Source organism: Carassius auratus, chromosome 6 (genome assembly GCF_003368295.1).
Source record: "Carassius auratus strain Wakin chromosome 6, ASM336829v1, whole genome shotgun sequence".
In the NCBI taxonomy this organism is placed as follows: domain Eukaryota; kingdom Metazoa; phylum Chordata; class Actinopteri; order Cypriniformes; family Cyprinidae; genus Carassius; species Carassius auratus.
The window spans coordinates 21421799-21439931 of NC_039248.1; the positions used below are offsets into that span (position 1 = coordinate 21421799).

At 36.7% G+C, this 18133-nt stretch overlaps 1 protein-coding gene across 2 annotated transcripts in view; it reads right to left on the reverse strand.

Annotated features, from left to right (window-relative positions):
- The window catches only part of LOC113101079 (carboxyl-terminal PDZ ligand of neuronal nitric oxide synthase protein-like), a 94118-nt gene that overhangs the window by 48384 nt on the left and 27601 nt on the right, over window positions 1–18133 (reverse strand). For both annotated transcript variants that reach the window (XM_026265545.1, XM_026265551.1), the window contains exons 3-4: window positions 9590–9682; window positions 8065–8123 (exon numbers count right to left, since the gene is read on the reverse strand). In XM_026265545.1, coding sequence (XP_026121330.1) covers window positions 8065–8123; window positions 9590–9682 — 152 coding nt within the window. The remainder of the gene's footprint in view (window positions 1–8064; window positions 8124–9589; window positions 9683–18133) is intronic.

Genomic DNA, 18133 nt, shown 5'->3' on the forward strand with positions numbered 1-18133 from the left:
TTGATTATTGTGTTCATTATATTCATAATTAGAAACTAATATTAGTCATATTTTTGTAGATATCCACACTCTTACACTAAATCAGTTCATATAACGGGCTTGCTAATAAATGCTGCCATCTGGTAGATAAAAATAATAATTAATGCTAAAATGTCTTCGATTCTCCAATATTTGTCTACTCAATCTACTTATTTTCTTTTTATTACAAATAATGACCCTCTAACACTCTATTTTTTCTATTTTATCTACTTGTTTTATTTTTATTATATTAAAAAACCCTGCTAAGTATACTGCGTTAAGCTAACAGAGACTTGTCACAGCACTCACATATTGCTCTTTTTTTGGTTTTGATTGCTTCTATTGTCCTCATTTGTAAGTCAATTAAAAATATTTTCTGGTTTAACTAGTTATAGTGGAGAAATTTAAATATTTACTTCTGTATTATTCACAACCACTATTATTTTTAGGGGTGTAACGGTTCACAAAATTCACGGTTCGGTTCGATACGATACACTGATGTCACGGTTCGGTTCGGTTCGGTACGTTTTAGATACAGCAAAATGTAAAAACATCTCAACTTTTCAGAATGCTGCAAGCGCACCGTGGGTCATGTGACAAGAACTAACCAATCAGCTTCATCCTTTCCCGTAACAACGTTGAGAGCTCAGCCAAGATGAAGGATCAGCTGTTCACAGTTGTATATGGATTGCAATTTTGAAATAAATTTAGTAGCAGAGCTACTGCAAGCGATTTTTAGAGCTTGCAAATCCATTTATCATTCGCTGAAATTTCCGCGTCTCATGGAGAGAGCACGTCATTGTTGCTTAGCAAAGACAGACGCCTCATGAGCGAAAGACGTGCTTAGCGTTTTCCACGCGTTTTTAGGCGTGATATGTGAACGGCCCCTAAGGCGCTCGCTCACTCAGTACGCGCTGAAGGCTCGTTGCAAAATGTCTAATGCATTTAACAGACCTTCTCATTTCTAGTCTGTTAAACACATTGGCCATTTTGCAACGAGCCTTCAGCGCGTACTGAGTGAGCGAGCGCCTGCTGAGTAGCCTAACATAAACATATAAGATGGTGTTTTTTTCTTCTTCGGGAGTGTCAGGGGCGTTGCCTGTTACGTTGTTTTGGGTTATTGGGCTACCTTGTTGAACGCATATCATTATATTTCTCTTTTTTTTTTTTTTTTTTATATAATGAATTAGTCCAACGAACCGTTCGGTATACATAATGCGTACCGCGTACCGAACCGAAAGCGTCGTACCGAACGGTTCAATACGAATACGCGTATCGTTACACCCCTAATTATTTTTATCATAAATTAATCAAATACATTTGCAAACCATCAAATAAAAGCTTTGCAATGCGGTCTTCGACTTTGTGAAAACACGCAGGAAGATAACTGAACTCATCTGACATTCATGTACTAAACTACTAAAACTGCAATCCAATGAACGCTTTGATAAACCTGAATGCACATCATTGCAGCAATCAAATATTTATTCGTACATGTGAAATATGTAATTAAAAAATAATTAAAAGTATAGGAAAGACCTAGCTACAGAAAGTTACTTTGGGGTGGGGAAGGGAGGGGGGTCTACACTTTTCTAGTTAGCGAAAGTTTGAGAAGAGGCAGAAATCACCGAAGGAAATGATTAAATGATCAACTTCTAGATGGAAACAAGTCAGAACTTTAATAAGACACAGACAACTAGACACTTGTGTCAGTATGGAAAAGATTTCCCAGAAGGCCTCTCAATCTTTCCTGCACACTTAACTGATAAAGGGTAGCAGTATAGCAGGGGGAAAAATGGGGAAACTAAACTAAATAAAAGGAAGCTTTTGGGAAATGCTACACTGCTGACTCTTCAACAGCTCATGCTGGGTTATGCATCACTGTACAGAATACAAACACAATGCTTCCCACCGTTCCTGACAGTATGCAGACGCTTTGTTCTTTGCAAATGTGTACACTTACTGTGAGTACACATTCACATCGGTACATCTTACTATCAAAACGGGAAACTGGATGTCAGTCTAGACAGAGATGTTCATCAACAGAGGAAAAAAGAAAAAACAACCTCACCCACTTGAGACTGTGCAGTACATTTTACCATGGTTAAGGTAGCACAACATGGAAGAAGCACTGTAATGCACAGCCTTGACTGGCTTATATTTCAAATAATTAACCAATATAAAGTTAATATGTAAATTAATAAAAAATAATTATTCTTAAAAACAATTCCTCTGCAAAGTAATTCAGTTCATTAGCTTTGTATTGTTGCCAAGCAATATAGCAACTTGGCACACTACTACAGAATTCAATTTAAGATGTACATTCATCGGTATGCAAACATCACTTTTTGTACAACAAATTCAGACATGGCTCATCCAATCAGACTTGTAACCATGTGCTTCATAAAATAATTATATACGATTTTTTTTTATCAACTACATAAAAAGTAAATAATCGCTAATTCTAACAATAAAATAACGTAACAATCCTTCAGAAACTGATTTAGTGCTCAAGAATTTTTACAAATGTATTCTTTAAATAAATATAAACTTTTTTTTTATAGAAATATTGTATAATAATATCTAAATTTTGTATACATGTCTTTACCAACACTATATTGCATTTATATCCAGCAATTGTGAGAAAAAAAAAGTCACAATGGCGATTTTATATCTTTTAATTCTGAGAAAATAAAGTTTGAAATGCGAGCTAATATCATGCATTCAGAGAAAATTCTGAATTACGAGTTTTTCACAAATCTGACTTTATAACTTGCAATTGCAAGAAGAAAAGTCAGAATTGCAAGATAAAAAGTCACAACTAGCTTCCTTTTTTTTTTTTTTTTTTTTTTTACATTTTATTCAGTGGAAGAAATGTGCTTCCTTAGTAAATAAATGACCCCAAGCTTTTGAACGGTAGTTACTTACTAAAAAGTGGAAAACACATTAAATAACATTAAACAAAAAATTCACAAGCTCCCATTTCAGCAGTCGAAAAATGCAAATAAAGGGGAAAACAAAGGAAATTTTCTCTCTTTGAACTGAAGTTGCAGTAGCATCGACTAATAGTGATCAAAGCTTTCACTGGTTGTACAGCATAGGAAACAATTTGGATAACATAACAGTTATCAGGGTGTGCTAAGAACAACATTTGACAGCAATCCCATGGGCGCTCAAAAAGAAATAACATGAAATGCACTAGTACACACAGAAGAGTGTGACTGCCTAACTGCATTTTCACTAACATAAAACTGCCACCACCCATAACCTGTTCTTCACATCCTTTCCCCAGTGACTCAAACTAAACACAAAATGGTCGGATACTGTCAGATATCACGGTTTACACCTGGTATGCATTTTGTCCATGGGCCCTTGCATTAAAACCCAATCACAAGCAACCACTTTTGAGATGCATGTCAGTACCAGGTGTAAACAACCGTCATCAGATGATCTATAACGGATGTTATTAACACACGCGAACTTGGAACAGAGCATAAACACTAAAACACTGCTTAATCAGGTTAATGTGTGAGGGACATTAAATTAAACAAATAATAAAGTGAAACTGCATCTCCACAGCAACACTCATTAAAGGAATGCAATTAATAGTCTCTGCTTTGTAACAAAGGAAGTCAAGAAGTAGAGGTATGGCTTACATGATAAGATTTTCTCCAACACCCACCCAATTATGGTCCATGGCTACAGCATGAGAATGAGAAGCTAATAAAAAAGGTATTATGAAGAAGGCATGAGATGGCATTTAGAATTAGTTCTTTTGTATTTTCATAGGCTATTTTAGCTGATGCTACAGTGGGAGGATCTGAGGAATCAGCTACTTTGGTGGTCTACTGTACATTCTGAAACTGCTAGGCCAATTCAGGCCTCAAAGGGTGAATATACAGACAGGTTATGTGGCCAAGTGTGTGTTTTAGGACCACAAAGGTTGTTCCACAGGGCTGTTTGTCAAAGTGTGTGCTAAGAAAACTGGATTATTCCCAAATTCTACAGCATAAATCAGATTTTCTTTTTTTTACTGATCACTACTTTGGTGGTAAGGCTATTCAAAAAAACATACTTATTGTTAAGACTATTTTCCCTTACCATGGCATAATATTTTCAAAATATTACTAATAATAACAATTTATATAAATGAGATGTGATTAATACTTTTATTCAGCAAGTATATATTAAATTGATCTTGAGTGACAGTCAAGTAATAAATTAACAATTCAACTTCTTTGAATAGTTATAAAAACAAAATCATGGTTTATTGTACTATTTAATAAGTAAATGAGAGTGATAGCTGTGTATAGAATAGTATATAGTATAGTATAAAGGCAAACAATGGTTTAACATTTTTGCTATGTTGAGACCTGAATTATATTGAGGGTTGGTTAAATTGTACATGGAGCAAGATATGAAATTTCCATCTGCAACTCCAAAGGAATGCAAACTTGACAAAAACCTTGACATCACATAAAATCCTGCTGCACTCTCCATTCAGTCCTCAGTGTTTGCTATAAAAACAGTGAATGTAGTCCTTTTTGTTCTGATCAGCCAGATTCTTATGTATGATTAAGATGGGTGACCTGATTCATATGCTGGTCTATTCTTTCAGCCAGCAATTAGCAACACACACACACACACACACTATATGGATTAGGTGAATATTTCAAAGCGGTAGACTCATAAACACATTGATCAGAGCCTGTAGGTACAAAAAGCAGCCACTCATTATTTATTATCTTGAGATTATGTGCTTTCAGTCTAGTACATTCAGTAATGTATTTCGCATCTTATGGGGACTCTGTGCAAAGTATTCCACCAATGATATTTGTAAAGAGAATGTGAGGATCTGGACGAACAATCATATCTATCTTGCCAAACATCTCCTAAAACCATATTTCTACACAATAAGAGAGCCTGAAAGCAATCAGCAGTAAGAGAGATGCACTTGGGAGTAATGCATGCCTGCCAATTCTGGAAACCTTGAAGATGCCAGTATGTGAGGTATCCATCATGATCGAGTTAGTTTTAATCACGGCATCATGTATTACCGGCTGCTTGTGTGGATACTCTGGCACTAATGGGAGTGTATTCATAAAACACCACTAATGGTTTGTGTGCCCTCAACACACAAACAAACACAAACACATTGCACATGTGCTCACACGCTTACCCTTGAGCAAGGACGATGGAGAAAGCTTTTCATATTCTAATGGAGACGATGTGCTCCCATGTTGCCTGGGAGATGAAGCATTCTGGGGCTTTTGCAGCAGTGCTGATGTAGATGTTGGCTATTGTACTGGACCAAACCCAACACTGTGATCCAGGAAAGATGAAGCGTTGATGAACAAAAATATTGCATGTCTTAATATTCCAGACTGATTTTTTACATCTGCTCATTAAGCAGACTTTGTGATGCAAAACCAACAGGCATTCTTGTAGCTCAAGAAGTAGAGACTTGTGATAGCAACACTAAAGACATGGGCTTGATTCCCAGGGAATGAATAAGCATTATAAAGTTGCTCATCTGCCAAATGCAGAAAAGTAATTACCAAAAAAGTCAAAAGTAAAAATCCTAGATAAAATACTTGTAGGGCAGGTGGCTGCAGTATTGTGGATACAAAAAAAAAAAAGATTGTATCTCAGCCATCAGGTCATGGGTTGTGGACCAGTCATGTTCAAAGCAGTTTAGAGATATATAACATGCTCCGCATCATCTTTTCACTTCAAATCTAAGGTCCTGTGGTTAGCATTGGGTGTAGTTTTTGTGACAATGCAGTTGTTCCCACCAGCTTTGAATCAGCCGGATGCTTAGTACCGGGGCGTAAGTGCAAGCGAAGATTAATACTGATGACATTTTTCATTAAGTCTGTCAGCGACTGGTAAATTGGGTCCCGTATCCTCCTCATCTAGACTTAGAGGAACAGAGTCAATGGATATTTATGAAATGGCTGTAAGGTAACAGTGACCTTGTCTGCAGTCTCAGACCATTGCTTTCTTTTGACTAATCCAAAGATTTGAACTCTAACCACAACATCTCATGATCCAGGCTTTGACAGTCATAGTTGGCAAACAGCACGCACACTGATCTGCGCTGCAAAAATCACTTAGATTCTCCTTGAGAGACTCCTGAATGCATTACTATAAGATTGCATTCAATGCGCTGCATTACAATGAGTAGTTTGTGCAATGTTCATAGATTTTTTCCAAACTGCAAAACACTGCATGTCCTAATTTGCATAATGACAAGACTAATCCCAGTGTTAATTGAGCCTCCCACTGTGTAATTAGTTAAATGAAATAGAGTGCAATTAAATCTCTCGGTCTCATTTATTAAATTGTTCTGGTCAGCAACTGAAGCCTTTTTACAATTTGAAGTCACATACTGTATGTTGATCTGACTTTGCATGTCGTTTGGGTGTTTGTTTGACTTCTCGTATTATTATATGAAATGTTGCACATGGACAGTGGTTAGGCATGTGTGGCATTTGAGAGCCAGTCATTGCATGTCTCATATTGTAGAGAAATACCGAAGATAATCACAGACTTCAAGAAGGACTCAGCTGTGCGGGGTGACATAGGTTGCTGCAAACTAGTCTGAGTTCAATGGAGAATTATAGCCTGAAAACAAAACATTAGTAACCACAAAATCACATTGGCCACATTCACACAGCAGCAAAATATGTTTTTTCTGTACCGTTTGGAGCGCTAAACTAATTATGTTCATATAGAGCTCAGTTATGAAACCACATTTTTTGTAACTCAAATGACTCAGCGGTCACAATCAAATTTCGTGAGAGAGTTTTGTTTGCTTTGTGGGTTGTTTTCTTGTGGTCTATGTTCAGAGTTAAAGATGTCATTTATTTTCATCATTATTGAGATGTAAATAAAATCATTCAATTTGTTCATCTTATAAAGTGCACCATTAAAAAAATAATAATATCTCTTCCTGAGACTTGAACTCAACCACTCAAATAATTTACATTTGTTTTACAGTGGCTTTATAAGCTTGAATATTTTGGTAACCTGGATTTAAACTGGAGGGACAGAAACAATATAAACAATACCGTAATTTCAGTTTTGAAGATGAAATTGACAATTATGACAATTTTCACTGCTGGGTGATCTATCCTTTTAAGGAAGCCATCTCTCTTATGTTATGAGATGAAAGAGAATAGGATTTTTATGGGTTTGTAGAGCAAGACAAAATTTTGCTTGGGCTGAGAAGGGAATCCAAGCAAAATAGCAAAAACAAGACGAAAGGTGGAGAAAACAACTTTTGTTATGTAAAGGTCACAATTTGAGATCTTTATTTTACAGATATTTTAGATACAGATATTTATGATAGATATTTTAAGTTTAAGGAATTACACATGGCCATGTTTAAATTGAAAATAGGGGTTTCTACCTTGTTTTGGGGTGCTACACAAGAAAAGAGATCTTAATTTTACAAATAGATATTTTAGATACAGATATTTTATAGATGCAATCTAAACTAAATATGAAATTACTCATGACTATTTAAATATTCACAGATTTTTACAGTGTGATTATGGTGTAAAATGCAGGGGGAAAAAAACTAAGATTAGGTGCAACAACTCTGTCTGACATGAATCTGTATGTACATAAAAACTCAAAATAGGGGAAAAAACACCAACACTAAAAGAATCAAAATACCCATCCCTACTATTATTATGGTCATTACTTTCAAGTTAGAGGGGATTGACTTCAGTTACCCATCCATTCAGACATAATTTGATCATAACAGGCTGTTGTACAGACAATCTGAGACACATATTCGCTACTAAAATGGTTGTCAGCCTTAAACGCTGTCTGTGAACGCTGAGTGTGAAGGTGATATATTTAGGTACACAGTTTAGGGGCAAACATGACACGATCATTTTGTTCTCCTTTCCCACTGAAAGCCTCCCATTGAGAGCTGACTCAGAGCATTACTCACTTACTTTCAGGACTGACAGCTACATTGGTCAAGTGCTGAATGCAGTTAAAATAAAAGAGGTGTTTTATGAAGCTCCTCACCTGTATATTGGGTCTTGCATTACCATCATCTTGCTTTCATCCCAGGTCCATTCTTTTTTCTGCAGGAAATAAAAGTGATCACTTCAGTCCACCACAAGCCAGGCTTTAATATATGATAATATATCCGAGGCAGAAGCTTGCTCTATCAATTTTCTCATGTAAGTTCCAGCTCCAAATTAAACCAAGAGATAAAGCACCTGTGTAAATCAATAATTTATGTTTAAATGAACAGCACGAGGCAACTTAAGATGCAGAAATTGCAGGGACTTACTGTATCCATTAACTTTGAACTAAGCATCTTGCTAAAGGACAAACCATCCTGTAAACCACCTTAAGTCAAAGTGTCTTGCCAAAGGGTGAACACAACAGAGCAGTGCTGTGATTTTTTACAATTCTTATCTGAACTATGACCTGCAGTTTTTGTTACTAAAAACAAGCTAGAATCTAGCAGACCAACCATGGAAAACGGACACTGAATCAACATGCCTCTAGATACGTTATGTAATATGCTCATACTGGAAGTTAACACTTAAAATGAATCAATTTCTACTACGGCCCAATAAAACAATTTATGACAGTATTTTCATTCATAAAAGCCAATTATAGATCACAAAAAATTTCTCTATAGTCTCAAACACAAGAAAATACTGATATAAATTTCATAGTGCATTTTATGTGCAAAACGTTTGTGCATTAATAAAGTATTTTATTGCATAAAGCTTAATGCAGCATAACACAAACTTTCAGTTTTGCAAACTATTGCAAACAATATACTTCATACAGAAAATGTTTCTGCCTGTAATAACTGAATTTTGTAGCATTTTTGTGCTTTTAAATGGGAACATTTGTGTTGAAGTAATAAAGAAATAAAATTAATGAATACATTAATTAATAAATAAAAAATAATTAATAAATAAGATTTATTAATTAGATAAGAATTCAAAATGGGGGGAAATATCATTATGAAATAAATATATTTTTCTCTAATACACATTGGCCACAATTTATTGCCCCCTTTTATTCATTACTTTTTGAAACCTCCATTTGCCAGTTTAACAGGTCTAAATTTGCTGTTACAGTTACAGTTCATTTTAATGACGCGTGTCTAAATGAAGATCAGCGCAGACAAAGGCTGCAGACAGCACACCTTGTTTGTTATCATTGTTTTATAAATGCACAAAGTTTTGGTTTTTATTATTTCTGTATAAAAAAAGGAGACCCTTTACAGATTCGATTGATGTATTGCTCTTATCTGTACGATCAAAACTGAAAGTGTAATTTAAGTTCTTTTCGGGGTTATCAGGAGAAAATGCCTCATAATGCACACATACACGTTAATCGACCCCAGAGGATTAAGGGGCAGTAATATTATAATGAGATCCCTTTGGAATGTCACGAAAAAAAATTTTCAGACGACAAATCTCTCAGAAAAAGGCTTTCCAGGGGACCTGATTATAGCACTTAAAACCTGGAAAAGTCCAATTTTCATGATATGTCAGCTTTAAACTAGAACATTTTCGTTTACCTTTTTCTTCTTCCGCATCGCTACTTTCACCCCGTCCACAGACACAATGATGTTGACTTTCTTCTTTTTGATATTCTTCACTTTAAATTCATACTGTAAAGAGAGGAGAAAAGATAGAGATCATTATGGGAGGAAATATCAGAGTAATTATTTTTCCACCCTTCCAAGACACCCAAGGATACTTCTATTAATTAAATTCAGTCCAAGACCTCATTTAAATAGAAATCATGTGGTCCAACCTCTGCAAACATCAATAACTTCACCCTTTTTTAAATTGGCGTATATGCCCTTGCAGAGAACGAGCTCAAATGCCATTAACATTTCGACAAATGAAATGCAAGATTGGAACTTTAAAATGAGCCAAGCGCTTATCAACAGTGTGGAAATCGGAAAGGGAACACCAAAGCCTTTGAAGTGCATTTGGATAGAATCGAGTTCTCTAGTAAATGGCTTTCTCCCAGCTCTGAGTTAACTTTGTGATGTATGCAGCGCTCTTGCGCTATTCAGAGAGGCATCAGCCTGCTTAGAGATGTATGGATGAGGGTTTCAGTACAAACAACTGTGAGCAAACACTCTTATACAAGTAAACAAGAGTCTCCAGAGCAGAGCCTTCTCATTTTTCATTCCTACTCATGAACAGTATACAAATTCATAGGGACACACAATATCGGTAAAAAGTACACCAAGTTGCCATTGGGCCTTAATTAATACACATAACGTCAAATTCGAGCCGAACATCCATCAAAACAACATGCTGAAATCTTTACACCATTACACCATTAATACCACCACAGCATAGTCCTTCTAGCTGCTCTGCATCTTGTTTGTTCACTAGCTTATGTTGAAAAATAAGGAGAAAGTTTTCTTTTTATGCATCTCCATGCCTAAAGACATAAGGAAAAAGTGGATTCTATGACCCATTTTGGGATGTTTTGGCAAACCACAATTCAGACCAGCCACTGTTGACACAAAGATGCAAAATGTTTAAACCAAGATGCAAGATTCAGTATTAAATTAGATCAAATACAATATCACCTACACAGATGTCCACACTGGATTGAGCCGGATCAATGCACCCAGGGCTGCTGCCCGGATGGCATTCCTGGTTGTGTGCTTAGGGCATGTGCAGCACAGCTTGCAGGGGTCTTCACAGACATTTTCAACCTGTCCCTCACCCAAGCAACTGTGCTAACATGCTTTAAGTCCACATCCATTGTGCCAGTGCCAAAACACTCCTCCCTGATGTGCCTGAAAGACTACTGCCCCGTAGCACTCACACCCATCGTTATGAAGTGCTTTGAGCGACTGGTCCTAGCACACCTCAAGAAATGCCTCCCACCCACACCAATTTTCCTACCATAGCAAGAGGAACACAGAGAATGCAGTATGCACAGTACTACACTCTGTACCCACACACTTGGAAAATAACAACACATATGTACAGATGTTGTTTGTTGACTTCAGCTCAGCATTTAACATGGTCATTCCCTCCAAGCTGACCACAAAACTTGAAGACATGGATATTAATACCTCCCTCTGCAACTGGATTATGGACTTTCTGACCAACAGACCTCAGCATGTTAGGCCAGGCCACACCTGCTCCACCACCATCATACTCAACACCAGCGTACCACAGGGCTGTGTGCTGAGCCCATTCCTCTACTCCCTCTACACCCACGACTGCAAGCCTGTGCATGGATCCAACTCCATCATTAAGTTTGCAGATGACACCACAGTGATTGGCCTCATCAGAGACAATGATGATACTGCCTACAGGGAGGAGGTACAGCACCTGGCCGCATGGTGTGCAGACATCAACTTGCTCCTTAACATTAGCGAGACAAAGGAGCTCATTGTGGATTTCAGGAAGAACATAGGAAGCACGCATGACCCCTTTGACATTAACCCTCTGGAGTCTAAGGGTATTTTTGGGGCCTTGAGAAGTTTTGTCATGCTCTGACATTTGTGCTTTTTTCAGTTTCTTATAAATATCTAAATGGGTAAAGTCTAATATCACTGTAATCAGCACAAACTGGGCTATAATAATATGTGAAACCCATGCATGTACATGATTGTATTTTTGAGAAAAAAAATGTTATGCATGGTTAGTGAAAAACTAAAAATGTTAAATCACTTGAATAAGGGAATAAAACACATACATAAAATTGGTTGCCGGAAAAGTTGAGAACTGGAGCTTGTAGCCTAGAATTTTTCTTTCTGAATGATGTGAAAATCATCTTGTTTACTCACTCACAGAAAACAATATATTGATTTAAATTTTCTAAAACACTTTTTGTTGGTAAAAGTCATATGCGAGTAGGCGTCAACTATCATGAATATCATTGTGATTTACACCTGAGAAGACAAAGGCCTGCATAATGAGCTGCATAATGAGCCTCTCATTCAACTGTGCTACTGTGAGTGAGGACTTACAAGAAAGAGAACAAAATAAAAGTATATAATTTTATGTTTGTAGTTTATTAAGAATATATTTAATTATCCCACAACATAATTTAATATCCACTTGGGGGAGCAGTTAAACAGTTTATTAGGAACAATCAAAGCTGACTTTCAAATTTTTTGGCATCCTTTCTCTAGTCACACAATCCTTCAGAAATCCTTTTAACAATCTTATTTTCTACCAAATAAACCCCATTTATTATCATCATCATTATTATTATTATTATTATTATTAATGTTGAAAAGAGCTGATAATATTTTTCAGGTTTTTTTTAGGGGGAATAAATCGAAAGAACTGCATTGTTTTTACATTTGTTAGAGTTATCTCTATTTGTCACATTTATATTATTTACATCAAGCTTTTGAATGGTATAGTATTGTATATTGTTATTGAAACTTCATAATGTTTCACTTGATTATACATTTAGTCAGGAATTATAGTTTGGAAAAAGTATTTGGAAAAAGTCTAACTAGTAAAATGTTTACACGTTATGTGAAAACTAGTACAAATAAATAAAGAGAGACTTACTCTGTTTATGATCTCTGCTGAATAAAGTGCTTCATTCTTTTTTCTGAGGAAATCCATTTCTCAAATCCTCAACCACATCACATCTTTTTGGGGTGAATTATGTCTTAGTCCTCTCATCGCGAAGCAAACAGTAAAATAAAATAAAAACTTGAAGAATAGTCTGGCTGCTTTTTCTTCTGTGTGGGCGTATTCAAGCCGCGCGCTTCAGTTTGAATCTGAATAGCGTGTTCAGCGCGGGGGCGTGGTCACATTAAATATAATGAGCGGAGATATGAAAAATAGACATCGCGTTGTTTTCATATGGATTACTTTATCTCAGAATATCTGTTTTCGGCAGCACTTGTTTAGTTTAAAAGTAGACATTCCAGGCTTTCTATAGATATATCTCTCATGTCTCTTCGTTGAGTATTCACGGAGTTATAGTTCATTTTAATGAAATGTTTGTACATGACGATCAGCGGAGACAAAGACTGTAGACAGCGCACCTTGTTTGTTATCTTTATTTTATAAGTGCACAAAGGTTTTTTGTTATTATGTTTGTATCCAAAAAAAACTAGACCCTTTACAGATTCGATTGATGTATTGCTCTTATCTGTACGATTAAAACTGAGAGTGTAATTTAAGTTCTTTTCGGGGTTATCAGGTGAAAATGACTCAAAACGCATATATGCGTTAATCGACTCGAAAGGGTTAACGAGGTGGTGTTGGCGCAGTGGATAAGACACATGCCTTTGGTGTGAGAGACCTGGGTTCGAATCCACTATGAGACACCAATGTGTCCCTGAGCAAGACACTTAACACCTAGTGGCGTGCGACCTCTGACATATATATTTGTAAGTTTGACAATTGTAAGTCGCTTTGGATAAAAGCGTCAGCTAAATGACACATAAATGTTAAATTTTAAACGGGACGGTTGTTGAACATGTCTCCAGCTTCAAGTTCCTGGGAACCACCATCATGGAGGACCTGTCCTGGACCACAAACACATCCAGCCTGTTCTAGAAGGCTCACCAGCGCCCCTTCTTCTACAGGACACTGAAGACAAACCAGCTGTCTTCAGCCATCCTGTTGAACTTTTACCACTGTGTAAATCGAGAGCATCCTGCCCAGTTAAAAATATGTACAAGAGCGAGGATGATTATTAGCAGTAAACAAGCAAAAGCTGCAATGTCATGATGTAGGTAGAATTCCCCACCCTTACTTAATTATTGTTATTCGATAATTTAATGCTCAGCACAACATAATACAAAAATAAAACTAAAATAAAACAAGCTGTAAAGCCTGCCACATGCACCTAGGTGTTAATACTAAGCAGGTGACGGCACATTTATCGCTCTTTTCCATTTTTACTCCCACTCTGCAGTAATGCCTTCCTGTTTGTCTCATTTTAATTGAGTTTCTTTCAGCCACCTGGAGCCCATTTCTCGTCTCTCAGCAGGTGCTGAGTGAAATTTTATCTTGATACACACCGAGGTCAAAGAAGATACAGACACTGCTGTCTGTAAGAGATGTATGGATTAAAGATTAAACCAAAAGATAAAACCATTTCACTAGACCCTGCCTAAAACAACTTTTGTGATTCTACTTTCCGTTTCAAGTTCTGACCATACAAACAAACAGAGCAAAAAAAAAAATATGACTGGTGTTTAGTGTTTATTTGAAAATAATCTTGTGTACTAAGCCTAAATACCGATGAAAGAACTAAATTTGCTCTAGATGTGCATATTAGGCATGGCAAAAACTTTACACCGGTGTTGAAAACAGAATGAAGTTAAAAAAATGTGCATACTCAAAGTCAAACAATGAGGAGCATTGAGCTTGTCTTGAATTCCTTTCTAAGCGGAACCTACAAGGTCACAGAAAAGTTCAAACAACCAAATGAGAAAATCGAACCATGCTTACAGAAGGCCTTCAGAGCCAAACCCGAATGTTTTACTAGGAGAACTGAGACAAAAAAAATCTATATCATACAAAATTTAATCAAATATGCCAGTGATCCCTGTACTGAACCATCAATGAACCAAAAATGCAACAGGCAAGAACACGAATCCTAAATCATTTGAGATTAAATATAAGCACAGCACCACCAGTAGTATGATTTATGAACATATACTTTTAATAAATTGTTCAAATGCACAAACAACGAATCCTTCACTAAAAGAACTGAATTGACCTGATATAACCAGAGTAACCTCTGCGACTTTACAAAATGAAGCAGTTTGTTGATATGACAACATGAAGTTTAAAAGATACACAGTCCCACATATACAGATACACCTTCCTAGACACTTGTTATTATTTTTTAAAGATTGTTCACTGAGGGATTATTAGACACATTTGTAAAATAAATTGGACATAACGACAGCCTGTTTGCAACTGGTATTAGATTGATAATTTTTGTGAATTTTTGTGAAACCAGAAAGACTTTACGTGACTTTTAGGCCTGGTAAAATAAATTAACATTTCATAATATGTATTTCAGTGATTGTGTGAACTGATATATTGTACACGACTTTTTTTTGGTTTTTGAAAGGAATCTCAAGCTCACCATTTTTGCATTAATTTAATCAAAATTGCAGTAAAATGGTAATTGTCGTGTATTATTACTGTGAGTTTAGTATTTAAAAAAAATCTGTTTATTACTTTGAGGTGTGTACATTTGCAGCCACTTCAGTCTTCAGTGTCACACGATCCTTCAGAAATCACTCTAATATGCAAATTTAGTCAGAATCATCCCTTATCATCATCAACAGCTGTGGATCCCATGACACATTTTTCTCAGGATTTTTCTGGGAAACACTAGTGTTAATCACAGAATGAATAGGTCTGAGGACTAAATTCTTTAATGAGCCATCTCTAATTACTCATCGCACTGCAAAAGTCTGACTTGTGAAATGGGCTTCACAAAAAAATCTTATCTTTAGAATAAAGAATTGCTCCTCAGACAAAAACGTTGATGTTTATTATGGCTTACACTTACAGATTGACTAAATGATATGCCAAGCACACTACAGATCCCATTAGGCCTGTATCCCTGAAGTTAAGCTGATTCTGCTATAAAAAGTAAGGGATCATAGTTGCTATTATCTATTATATACTTCACAGACACCAAGGACGCGATTCTTCAGCTATGGGGTGATGAAAATAATGCACAACTTACAGTTCAGAAGCCATTCATTTGATCTACAACGCACCTTTAAAATGTCAGGCTCGTTTTGCTCAATGCAACAGCATTCACAATATCCTATGTTGGTCGCCTTTGAGAAATGGCATCTTTCAACAGAAAGACATTCACGCGCTGTTGAGGCTAGATTAGGATTTTAGTAACCCTCCTGGGATCAGGGGATTCAGTGGGATACACTGGCAGCAATCTACAAATCCTGGGTTACTTGTGACAGCTACATGAACGTACACAGGCTGGGGCAAAGACTTCCTTTATTACACTACTAAATCTGACACATTCATTCATTCTTTCTTTCTGTCTTAACATGTAAGATTATGGGTTGATTATTGAGCCACCCTGAGAGGTAGGGTGATCCATCATAAATGACACCCTTCATCATAGGCGGCACTTTATTTCTGTCTTGCGGCCAGACAATGCATCATCAACTAATCACTAAAATTTGAACTTCAAGTCAATAATGAATTTGATAAACTATTCGTTTTTGCACCATGCATGGGAATCACATCTGGTGAAGGCCAATCTTTGACATTTCGGTTCATCTCAATGGCAGTTGATCAGCAGGCGCACAACTCCTCCTTCATCAATCAATGTGCATAAATTGCTGCAGTCGAATCAATTTCCGTAGAAATTATTTTTTAAATACTATTTACAAAGAAAAGTTTTGCTCTAGTTCATAAAACTGCAAAAATCTACAGCAGGAAGAATCATATTTTACAGCATGATCAGTTTGATCTAATTTTCAAAGGAAATTACTTTTAGGAGTTGATTCTTTTAATAAACAATTCAAAATGACTCACAAACTCAATTGTTACTGGTTTAAACCAGTCTGACGAATCCTTCACTGAATTCATTGAATCCTTTAGAGCATCTTGTGAAACAACATCTGACTCACAGGTTGTCAATACTTCCAGTTACGTCTGTTATGAAATGACGTGTCTAAAATTTAAAAACAGTTTCACATCACTTTACAGAAATCATTCTAATATGATGATTTGGTGCTCAAGTACAATTTCTATCAATGTCAACAGCTGCATAATTTTTTTTTTTTTTTGTGGAAACCATGATATATCTTTTTCAAGGTTGTGAATAGAAAACTCTGGTCTTTACTGTAAGTTTGATCAGTTTAAAGGGGGGGGGGGGTGAAATGCTCGTTTTCACTCAATATCCTGTTAATCTTGAGTACCTATAGAGTAGTACTGCATCCTTCATAACTCCAAAAAGTCTTTAGTTTTATTATATTCATAAGAGAAAGATAGTCTGTACCGATTTTTCCCAGAAAACACGACCGGCTGGAGGCGTGACGTGTGGGCGGAGCTAAAGAATCACGAGCACCAGTACGTTTTTGCGTTGAGAGCATGTGGAAGCTGTGACATTACCGTGAGGAAAAAACCATCATCCAAAACAAACCATGGCTTACAGTCAGATTCAGCCGTTTATTTATGATCCAGAATCAGATCCCGAGGCTGAAACTGAACGAGAGCAGCAGCAGCAATGACTCGCTCCGAGCGGGGCTCGAACCAGGGTCTCCGGCATGGGAGGGGACGCACTAACAAGGAGGCAGAGATATTTTAAGCAGTTTTACTCACCGCCTGCGGTTCCAACACACGATCGTGACCCTTTTTCGTTGGGATTGTATCATCCTTAAGAAATAAACGATACGCAAATCCGTCGTCAAACTGGGCCTTGTGAACAAGCATCTTCGAAATGCAGGGAACAAACAAAAACACTTGCACAACTCCGCTGATGCTCTGTAAAAATAAACTCTATCCACTGGTCCCTTAATGCTGTTTTTTTTTTGGTAATCTGTGCAGGGTTGTCTTGCCGTGGCAACCAAAAACACACTCCTTTTGTGACATTTCGCGACGCTCTCGCTCTGATCAGTAATTGTCTGTGCTCAGCCTCTCAGTGCTCTGCTATACGGGAGCGCGCGCTCTTCCGGCAGAAATGCCCTTAGGACCCAAATAAGGAAATTCCGCTCCATCTGACGTCACACAGAGCCATACTCGAAAAAAAACTTTCCGAAACTTGTGACAAACCGGAAGGAGTATTTTGGGAACAAAAATACTCCTTCAAACGTACAACTTAATTTTTGAAACTTTGTCCATGTTTAGCATGGGAATCCAACTCTTTAACAGTGTAAAAAACTCAGTATGCATGAAATAGCATTTCACCCCCCCTTTAAGGGCTACAGACTGCAACAAAATGGTCACTTGTTTTTACTTGTCACTGAGAATCACTTGTTGGTAAATTTCATAAGACTAGGAGAGTAATAGTACATTTATAATAGTACAATATATACATCTTCTACAAAAGAATGAAAATAAATGATTTTGCACATTACTGTTGATAAAGGTCCCATGACGTGGATTAT